Here is an 11827-nt window from a genome sequence, read left to right on the forward strand (position 1 = left end):
ATCGAATGAGAACAAAACGGTTCAAATCGGTTCAGCCAGTGCCGAGATAATCCAGTGCATTTTTTTTATCAACATCCCACCACACACACAGGCATTTGCTCAGAATTTGATTCTGAGTCGATATGTATACATGAAGGTGAATCTAGGAAATCAAAATAAGAATTTCGTTTTTCGAGTGATTTTATAGCCTTTCCTCAGTAAGGTGAGGAAGGCAAAAAGTTTTGAAAAAGTTCTTTTTTGCGTTTCTCTTCGTTTCGTCGTCCGTGTCTGTCGCGGGTGACCATGAACGGGCATGAATAACTACGACCAACATTTCAAAACTTTTTTTCGTAAAATCGCGATAACTCGTAATGTTTACACGCAAACCCCTTATGTTTACATATCAACATTTTTGTAATTGTCTGCTCTACAACTTTGTAGAATATTGTAAAACTCGTAAAAAATAACCCTGCAAAGTTAGAAAAAACACGAAATTTTAAAATGAAAAATTTTGTTCTAAGTGAAAAACTGACCCTTCTGGGTCAATAAAGATTTGAAAATTACATTAAATTTCCCATAAAATTACATGTTCCAATTTTTTTTACAGTATAGTAACGGAAAATGGCAGCGTTCAAAAAAAAAATAAGTGTTATTTTCGATGAAATATACGTTTTTCCGGAATTCTGAGTACGCCATCAAATCGGGCGTACAATTTTACATAATAGTCCCTTTGACACCAAATTTCTATCTCATCACCGTTTCAGGCTGCAAATTATTGAAAAACACCTCTTTTTTCGCATATTCAACTGTTGAAGGGGTCGTACTGCCCCTCCGTCACGAGATATCAAAAAACGGACCTCGGATTCGTGATCAGGGACAAAAGTTACCCCTTAGGACAAAGTTTCACGCAAATCGAAGAGGGGTCGGGGCAACTGCTGTGTGAGTTAGCGGAGAATTACCCACATGCAAACCCGTTATGATTATTTTTTAATTTTTGTTTTTGTCTGTTCTACTTTGTAGTTATCCTGCAAAGTTAAAAAAAACACGTTATTTTAAAAAAAATATTTTTCGTTGTCTTTTTTTTATTGTTGATTTCTGTCTGACTCCAAAACTACTCTAAAAGGATTTACAATTGTTAAATCCAAGATGGCGGCCAAAATGGCGGTGATTAAATATTGAAATAAAAAAAACACAAAAATTGGTTTTGTTCGTGATTCGATTATCCGAAGTCCCATACAAACCTTCGGACAATCAAACTTCGGATAATCGAAACTTCGGATAATTGAGGCATCGGTTAATCGAGTCTGGACTGTACTTGAACAGGTTTTTTTCAATGGTTTTTACTTCTATAATTCAAGCCTGTATTTTTGCAAGTATTTTTTTTTAATACGGCAAATTACGCATGAAAATTACTCGATTTTTTGCCGTGACTATTGTATATACACTTACACTGTACACTTTGCCAAAGACACCAATTCGACAGTTTTATAAGTATGAACAGTGAGTTGTATCCAAGTTGCAAACGACACATTATGAATAGATGGTGACATTCCTTCTTAGTTAAATTAATTTTATCAACAATCATGAAATTTATTTTAAAGTCAATTAATATTGATAAAACAGTCAAAATTGTGTTGTATTAACAGACTCAAATGGCTTGTTTTTGCATCAGGTTACGTTCAACACAATCTAATGCAGTTTTATTGTCGAGTCTCTTCCATATTACCCAGTTTTGGCCTCTCCATAACTCTCTATCTGCTTTTCACAATGAACTGAGTGCAAATCATCTGAACGTACACAATTTAAGGGACATCCACCTCAAAAACAGAGGGAAGTCTATGACTAGAACTAGGACAATCTACCACGTGTGGAGCTGCTGTTGTAGGACTGCTGGAAAACAAAAGCAAAACCCTGTTCGTTCCTTTCGGTACGATAGATAAATTAACATGCACAAATTGTTTCGGTAATGGCCAGAGTAATAAAATGCGTTTCAGTGTATTTGTGTGTGTGGGTGGGTGTGTCACCAACATGAGTATATGTTGCCTATTCTGGACCAATTTCACTTGTGGAACAGCTCTAGACTAGGCTTTTGCATCTCAGTCTATCAGACTTGAATATTTGCTCATATTTGTTTAATTTATAATCCACTCAAAATGACACAAAATCACATCCCATTATCTGTGCATTCAATTTGTATCGTCTAGGCTCGATTGCAACCTTCTCCAATGTGTACGACAAATGGGAGTTGCTGGACATTTCAGATATACTTTACGAGGGTCTACCGGTCTCCTTTGAAACTGTAGGAACCTGCTGGGCTCTCGGGTGACATTGGCAGAACTCAAGTAGATTCTATGCATCAACATGTTGTAATAAATGTTGTTCGGAACGATTGGTACACACTCTGCTGAGTATATGTTCATTAGAAGATTGATTTCATGCTGGGTTTTGAAATATGGCAGTGCACGCAAAAAAGTCCGTTCGCGTAAACGTGAACAACGTACCATGAAAATAGGAAACAAAGCAAATTTTATGATAAGATTTTGCACCGTGAACAAATGCATGTTTGCAACCGATTTCCATGAACGTTTGTTCACGAAAAACCGTAACGCCAGGTCTGGTTACGTTTTTCCTGATCTCGTATTCATAAACTTCGTTCATGGTAATGGGAAACAAATCATACATTTGTTCATGCTCATGCGAACAAAAAGCATGAAATTTTTCTTCGGGGGAATTTTGTGGGCGTTGCCACAGCTTTGAAACAGAGGCGAAGAACGTTCAGAAATCCTTATACGGAAAAGTGACAGTTGCAGGGTATCATTCAATTATTACGTGATGAACTATTTAATTTTGGGCCGGGTACGGATATTTTTATCTGCAATCAGTTATTCGCATACCAAAATTAGATAATTTAACCGATTTTGGATTTTTTGGCCGCAGATGAAAGATATTAAGAACCTGCTTTATTGAAGCAATGCCGACGGACCTGGTCCAACCTGGCCACTCTGGAACGGGTCACCGGTAACCGATGGCCACCTGGGGACACTTCGGAATTTACTAGGAACCATGGCATGTGACATCAAAATTCATCAAATTAAAAACTATGACCATTACAAGTGATGGCAACGTCCTCTGGTCCAAACTGGCCACTTCGGAACGGGTCCCCGGTAACCGGTGGCCACTTGGGGACACTTCGGAATTTGCAAGGAACCATGTCATGTGACATATCAAAATTCATCAAATTAAAAACTATGACCATTACAAGTGATGGCAACGTCCTCTGGCCCAACCTGGCCATTCCGGAACGGGTCACCGGTAACCGGTGGCCACTTGGGGACACTTCGGAATTTGCAAGGAACCATGTCATGTGACATATCAAAATTCATCAAATTAAAAACTATGACCATTACAAGTGATGGCAACGTCCTCTGGTCCAAACTGGCCACTTCGGAACGGGTCCCCGGTAACCGGTGGCCACTTGGGGACACTTCGGAATTTGCAAGGAACCATGTCATGTGACATATCAAAATTCATCAAATTAAAAACTATGACCATTACAAGTGATGGCAACGTCCTCTGGTCCAAACTGGCCACTTCGGAACGGGTCCTCGGTAACCGGTAGCCACTTGGGGACACTTCGGAATTTGCAAGGAACCATGTCATGTGACATATCAAAATTCATCAAATTAAAAACTATGACCATTACAAGTGATGGCAACGTCCTCTGGTCCAAACTGGCCACTTCGGAATAGCTCACCGGTGGCCACTTGGGGACACTTCGGAATTTACTAGGAACCATGGCATGTGACATATCAAAATTCATCAAATTAAAAACTATGACCATTACAAGTGATGCCAACGTTCTCTGGTCCAACCTGGCCACTTCGGAACGGGTTACCGGTAACCGGTGACCATTTGGGGACACTTCGAAATTTGCAAGGAACCATGTCATGTGACATATCAAAATTCATCAAATTGAAAACTATGACCATTACAAGTTATGCCAACGTCCTCTGGTCCAACCTGGCCACTTCGGAACAGGTCATCGGTGGCCACTTGAGGACACTTCGGAATTTACAAGGAACCATGTCATGTGACATATCAAAATTCATCAAATTAAAAACTATGACCATTACAAGTGATGCCAACGGCTTCTGGTCCAAACTGGCCACTTCGGAGAGTTTGCAAGCAATATTCATCAAATTAAAAACTATGACCATTACAAGTGATGGCAACGTCCTCTGGTCCAAACTGGCCACTTCGGAATAGCTCACCGGTGGCCACTTGGGGACACTTCGGAATTTACTAGGAACCATGGCATGTGACATATCAAAATTCATCAAATTAAAAACTATGACCATTACAAGTGATGCCAACGTTCTCTGGCCCAACCTGGCCACTTCGGAACGGGTCACCGGTAACCGGTGACCATTTGGGGACACTTCGGAATGTGAAAGGAACCATGTCATGTGACATATCAAAATTCATCAAATTAAAAATTACGACCATTTAATGTAATGTCAACGAACCATACAAAAATACAAAAATACAAAAATACAAAAATACAAAAATACAAAAATACAAAAATACAAAAATACAAAAATACAAAAATACAAAAATACAAAAATACAAAAATACAAAAATACAAAAATACAAAAATACAAAAATACAAAAATACAAAAATACAAAAATACAAAAATACAAAAATACAAAAATACAAAAATACAAAAATACAAAAATACAAAAATACAAAAATACAAAAATACAAAAATACAAAAATACAAAAATACAAAAATACAAAAATACAAAAATACAAAAATACAAAAATACAAAAATACAAAAATACAAAAATACAAAAATACAAAAATACAAAAATACAAAAATACAAAAATACAAAAATACAAAAATACAAAAATACAAAAATACAAAAATACAAAAATACAAAAATACAAAAATACAAAAATACAAAAATACAAAAATACAAAAATACAAAAATACAAAAATACAAAAATACAAAAATACAAAAATACAAAAATACAAAAATACAAAAATACAAAAATACAAAAATACAAAAATACAAAAATACAAAAATACAAAAATACAAAAATACAAAAATACAAAAATACAAAAATACAAAAATGCAAAAATACAAAAATACAAAAATACAAAAATACAAAAATACAAAAATACAAAAATACAAAAATACAAAAATACAAAAATACAAAAATACAAAAATACAAAAATACAAAAATACAAAAATACAAAGATACAAAAATACAAAAATACAAAAATACAAAAATACAAAAATACAAAAATACAAAAATACAAAAATACAAAAATACAAAAATACAAAAATACAAAAATACCAAAATACAAAAATACAAAAATACAAAAATACAAAAATACAAAAATACAAAAATACAAAAATACAAAAATACAAAAATACAAAAATACAAAAATACATAAATACAAAAATAAAAAAATAAAAAAAATACAAAAACACAAAAATACAAAAATACAAAAATACAAAAATTTAAAAATACAAAAATACAAATGGAGTAAGGTCCTTTTAGGGCGGGAGTTGGAGCCAGACAATTCTTTAAAGCTTGAGTAGGTGAATTCAAATCTTGTTGGAAAGCTGATGTTGCAATTTGAATCGAATCGCAAAAATTTCAGAAACCAGAGTCGACTCCAACTTTATCAAAACTCACCTGACTTCAAAACCCTGCTTTCATACATTGAAAAATTTAGATACTTGATCTTCTTTGATTCTTGAAATACTTGCATACTTTGAGAATTTGATGTATAATAAATACTTGGAATTATTTAAATATTTTAAATACTTTTAAAATATTAAATATTTGAATACTTCAAATACTTTGAATATTTGGAATACTTTGAATATCTTAAAAACTTTTAAAATTTAAATTACAAGAAATACTTGAAATGCTTGAAATACTTGAAATATTTGAAATACTTAAAACACTTGAAATACTTGAAACACTTGTTATACTTGGAATATATACTCGAAATACTTGAATTTTGAAACACTTTAATTGAATTACCTATTTTGGAAACATTAAATACTGAAATATTTCTTAAAAACTTTAAGTACCTGGAATTCTTGAAATTTCCGAAATACTGAAAATACTTGATCTGCCCCTGTTCACATAAATGCCTACATGCATTGTCACCCAGAGTCAAAATAATGGAAAATCGACTCTGGACTATACTTTTTCCTTGAAATAATACTCCTCTCCATGTAAACAATTGCCCCTTACATAACTTACCTTAACCACGCGAACATGCCCCAGAGGCCAATTGATAAATTCAATCACACTAATCATTTTATTTTCTCTCTGAAAATCAACACGCACACCAAATCCACCAACCAGCTGGCCAGCAGGTCAAAACACGTCTGATTTCCCAAGCGTTACTGGTCGACTTCGAAAAAGTAACGCAATCTTTTGGCTTTAAACAAGGATCACAAGTTCGTGAACTAGTTCATAACTTCATGAAGTGCATATCATGATTTCATGATTTTTGTACCATGATTTCATGAATTTGTTCACGTTTCCATGAACACGTTTGTTTGCTAAATTCGTGATTTTTTGTTCATGGCTACGGGAACGCTTTTTTTTGCGTGTGCACTCTTGACAGGGAAATATAGGATGAGTAGAGTACACTAACCCAACAGGTTTAAATCACATTTCACAGACACAGACCGAGCCAGCAATTTTTTGGCATTTCAATTCCATCGACAAACCTCCCAAAATTTGAACTATTTCAACTTCAGTTTGTCACCAGTGAAGAGGAAGTGTCCACTTCCGGCCGGTGTTTTCTCGCTCCATCTATCCGACGTACCAATTTCCAAACAATCGATTCCCGGCAAATCCCATCAAAACGTCATTCAGCTTGAAAAAAAAAGTCGAAACAAAAATCAACAAAGAGTCTCCTACCAATTCCCTTTGTCTCTAATGCCACGTGATGGATGTATTAACGAAAGCGGAAAGCCCCTCCTGGGAGCATCGCGACGGCGACAGGCCATTGTCACAAAGCGGCCCGCGCCACACCGGAAGTCGCCAGCAGACACAATTTCATCTGTCTCCCTGCTTTGTTGGCGCAACGCACCACACAACAGATGGTTCGCTGATAGCTTTCCGCTGGAGCTGGAGGAGAGGCCACCCCCTCGTGGACTGCATAGAAATGGCGCTTTTTTTCGGGGGGGTGGATCGTGGAATTTTGCTGATGTTTTTCGCGGAGGGAAAGGGTTTGTGTCCGTGCTGAATCGGTGGTGGCATTTACTGACCACTTCGATAACATAAATGTTGAAAATAACTTTGAATAATTAGCCATTTAAAGTGTGGTTCTCCACGAAAACAGCATGATTTGAAAAATAATCGGGCTCTATCGGGCTCAAAATTGGAGGGGGGGGGGGGGGGGGGTTCCTTGACCGAAATAATTAGACCGGTTTTGAGCCATTGTGAAAATAATTTTATCGGATTGATAATTGTGAAATTTTTCTCAGCAACCTGAAAAAATATTTTCAGAAGTGGACAAGTGGACATACATGGACACTTCTAGTGTGTCCAAAAAAAGGCAATGTTGCTGAAACCTTTGGACTATCTCAAATCGATAGGTTTTTGCCTCAGGAACAATGTTTTCATAGAACGAAAAAATGGCAAGTTTTCATAAAAAAATATCATCTTTTGTTCTAAAATATTGAATAAAAATTCAAAAATATACATTTTAACTAAAAGTTAACCCCTCAAATGGTTTTAACTTTATTCGATGCGTTTTTATAAAATAAAAAAAATCGTAAAGATCTTGTCAATTGCAAATTCGATTAAGCGGCCATCCATAAACCACGTGGACACTTTAGGGAGGTGGGGGGTGGTAAATGTCCACGCTCCATACAAAACAGATTTTTTTTTTGTATGGACAAATGTCCAAGAAGGGGGGTGGGGGAAAGGGGTTTAAATTTCCAAAAACTGTCCCTTATGGATGGTATCTTACCATTAAAGTGATTTCTGGTCATTTTTCAAAGTACATTATGAAAAGAGATAATTTATACTCATACTTTTCTGTGGCTTGAAAGATCCTTTAATTAAAACATTTTACTCTTTGAAAAAAAAAGTTAATAAAAAAATTGTATTTTGTTAGAGCGTAACTATTTTCTCACAATTTTCCTCATCATTACCTATACCTTAACTGCAGACAACAAATCGATCAGAAAATCGCTTCCCGAGGTACAGGTTTTTGATTAATATTAAATAAAATTTTCAAGCGAAGAGTAAAATTAGTTTTGCCTGTAAAATCACTAGAAAAATGAACTTCTTTATTCGAGACATCGTAGACGACACCTTCACGTATACCTATCGACTCAGAATCAAATTCTGAACAAAAGTCTGTGTATGTGTATGTCTGTAAGTCCGTGCACCAAAAAAAATGCACCCGATTATCACCGGACTGGCTGAACCAATTTGGACCGTTTTGGTCTCATTCGATCCGTCTCGGGGTCCCACAAGACCCTAGTTAATATTATGAAGTTTAGAAAAGTACTTCAAAAGTGATTTTGGCAAAACTTCGAAAGATTGTAAAAAGGAAATCCATCTTGTTATACACTTTTAGAAAGGTATTTGAAAGACCTTTTCAATGAGTCTAAAACATCGAAGATCAGATAATCCTATCAAAAGTTATGAGCACTTAGGTATAAATTTAACACTCTTCAGAGGCTTTATCTTAGATATGATATTGTTCATTAGCATATTCATCAAATTGCAGATAGTTTTGCCTTCCTCACCTCACTGAGGCAAGGCTATAAAATCACTCGAAAAATGAACTTCTTAAATACGACTCCTAGATATACCTTCACGTATACCTATCGACTCAGAATCAAATTCTGAACAAATGTCTGTGGGGATGTGTGTAGACATGATTTTTTTTCCACACGATTATCTCAGAACTGGCTGAACCGATTTTGGCCGGATCCGCCTTATTCTGTTCGTTTTGGGGTCCCCTAAGACCCTATTAAATTTTATTCTGTTTAGTGAAGTACTTTTAAAGTTATGCCATGAAAAAGTTTTTTTGTAGCTACAAAAAAGGGTGATTTTTGCATAACCTCAAAGGCCGGGTCTTTTTGCTTACGCGCGAGAGTCGCAGCATGCGTAGGGATTTTGGTCTGAGCGGGGGATTGGCAGCCACACCCCCTTGCATGCATATCGCCCGGTTGCCACATTGCTTAAGCAGTGTCTGCGACTCTTCTGGAAAAAATCTGTATTAATTATGTTGCTGAATACATCATTTTGTCTCGACAAAGATTTACACGAACTTTTTACTGAAATATATAACTCATGAGACTTTTCTCCTTTATTTTGGAGAGTTGGTAAAAAAAAAGAATTGAAAATTGCTGTTCAAGTAAAATCAATAATCATTAAAAAAAAATGAAAAAAATAAATAAAAAAACTCTTTAATTAATTTGTAAATACAACCTAAATACAACATGAATGCGAGGAAGGCACCAACCACCTTAAGGTGGATTAAGTAACGTTTTTTGTTAAAATTTCTAGTAAAATTTCTTTATTCGAAAATGATCAAAAAATATTTTAAAAGGACATTTATCAATACGCAAAAAAAGGCTTTTCAATTTTTAATTTTTCAAAGTTTATTTTATTTTTTTAACGATATTAAAATAACGATGAACAAATTGCATTTGAATATTTTGAATATAAATAATGTTATTTAATTCAATTGGTTCATAAATCACTACACATTGAATACAAATTAACTAACAATTTTGCAAAGTATTATATTTTACTGGAATTATAAATAAATTGAAAAAAAGCTCTTATTAATGAAGCTTTGCCTGGACGTTATTAAAATACTTAAATTTCCCTATTGCAAAAATTGGAAAGGGACCATCCACAATTCCAATGTTTTGTAATTGGCATGCCGCGAAATTTCGATTTTTGCCGTGAAAATGCACTAGCCCAAGAAATGAGTAATGAAGCTTAATTTGTTAAACGCGTTAAGGGGGAATGATGCAATTCAGAATGAAGATATTCACTATATAAATGTGAGGAAGGCACCAACCACCTAAAGGTGGATTAGGTAACTTTTTTTATCATGTAGATTTCTTATGAGAAATGAAAACTTTTTTAATTAAAAATGGTCATTTTTATAATCCTCCGATTTATATTACAATTCCTGAAATTTAATGATTTACCTATTAATAATAGATATTAAATATCAAAAAAATTTAAATGATAAAAAATCTCTTTTTTTGTGTGTCACAATTTGTCATTATAATATTTTTCCTAAATGAATTGAAACAAATTATATTGTAATCTTTCCGATATTTTTTCATGATGTTAAAAAAGGTTTGGTTGACTGTTGAATAGAGCATAAACATATTTTAAGACCAGGGATTATCAGGGATATTTTTAAAATTCCTAAAATATTTTATTAAAAAAGTTTATCGGAAATTGGACGAACTTTTCGGTAATAATATGTTCAAGACTTGTGGTCAAGTCATATAACTGGAAATGGTTTAAAATCACAAATAGTAAGAAAGGCAAAAAATGACAAAATCGTTTTTTTTTCATCATTTTTATTCTTATATACATTGTAACTTTTAAAAGGAAAATACAAGGGTAAATATTGAGATTTTTTTTGTCATAGACACTTTACCACATTTGTGGCATTCATGTCTTGGAAAAATGGTTCAAATTTTGTTGTACAAAATGTGTTTTTTTTTTCAGGAAATTTGTCATTGAGAGCAGACGACAGCTTGCTCTTGCTGCTGTCGGACGTAAACACTAGCACCTACGAATTTCCTATGTTCTTTTTTCCCCTGCCGGGCCGTGTTAAAAAAAATCGTTCACCATGCCGAAATATCGGCGGAACGCCGTCGTGATTGACTTTAACGTCATGCCGGTGAGGCCGGACATTGAATCCGTTTCGAAGTTCATCACCAACGACCTCAAACTTGACCTTAAACGTTTAAAAAACGTTCAACTCAACAACACCCGAAACCACGTCATCATCGAGCTAGGATCGCCGGAGGAAGCTTCGGACCTAGTCGACCACCATAACCTCAAACACAAGGTAGGATGCAGGGGTCAAGCCTTCCGCATACCTGTTTTCCTGGAGGACAACTCCATCCAAGTTCGCGTCCACGATTTGCCGCCGCACTTGCCGAACGAATTAATCGCCACTCATCTCGAGGCCTACGGGGAAGTCAACTCCATTCGGAGAGAGGTCTGGCGGGAGTACTTCCCAGGGATCCCGAAGGGAGTTCGAATTGTCCGGATGGACGAAGCCAATTCCATCCTTTATTAAAGTAGAGGATGATTGGGGGTACGTTATGTACAACCAGCAGGTGAAGACTTGCCGCCATTGTGCTGATCCACTTCATCACGGGAAGAAGTGTGCAGAAATAAAAAAATCAACGAATACACATACAACAACAACAACAATAACAACACCATCACCAGCATCACAACCACCAACACCAACACTACCATCACCAATACCATCAGCAACAGCAATAGAAAAAAGCAACAGAATCAGAAGAAACACCACCTAAAACAGCAGCAATAGAGTTATCTACGCGCCAGTGTATTGGTACTGCGGTTATGAATGTGTGTGTTTGTGAACCGTGTAATCTTTGAAAGTGTGCGTGTTGGAAAAATTCGTTTTAAAGAAACGTCAGTTTGGCAATTGTTTTTTTTTAACCTGGTGCTGCAAAAATTCAGCGGTCAACTTTTAGCATCCTTTTGCGAACAGTTTTTAACCCGGATCACGTTTTTTATTGTGTTTATACAGTTCGTCATCGCACAAATCGGAAAAT

The 11827-nt window shown here is 35.3% G+C and overlaps 1 protein-coding gene across 1 annotated transcript; it reads left to right on the forward strand.

Annotated features, from left to right (window-relative positions):
• Window positions 1-10860: 10860 nt before the first annotated feature.
• On the forward strand, window positions 10861-11577 carry LOC120424453 (uncharacterized). The gene is made up of 2 exons (XM_039588586.1): window positions 10861-11246; window positions 11472-11577. The coding sequence occupies exons 1-2, from the start codon at window positions 10861-10863 to the stop codon at window positions 11575-11577; spliced, it is 492 nt and encodes a 163-aa protein (XP_039444520.1).
• The last annotated feature ends 250 nt before the right edge of the window (window positions 11578-11827 follow it).

Source organism: Culex pipiens, chromosome 1 (assembly GCF_016801865.2).
Source record: "Culex pipiens pallens isolate TS chromosome 1, TS_CPP_V2, whole genome shotgun sequence".
Lineage (NCBI taxonomy): Eukaryota > Metazoa > Arthropoda > Insecta > Diptera > Culicidae > Culex > Culex pipiens.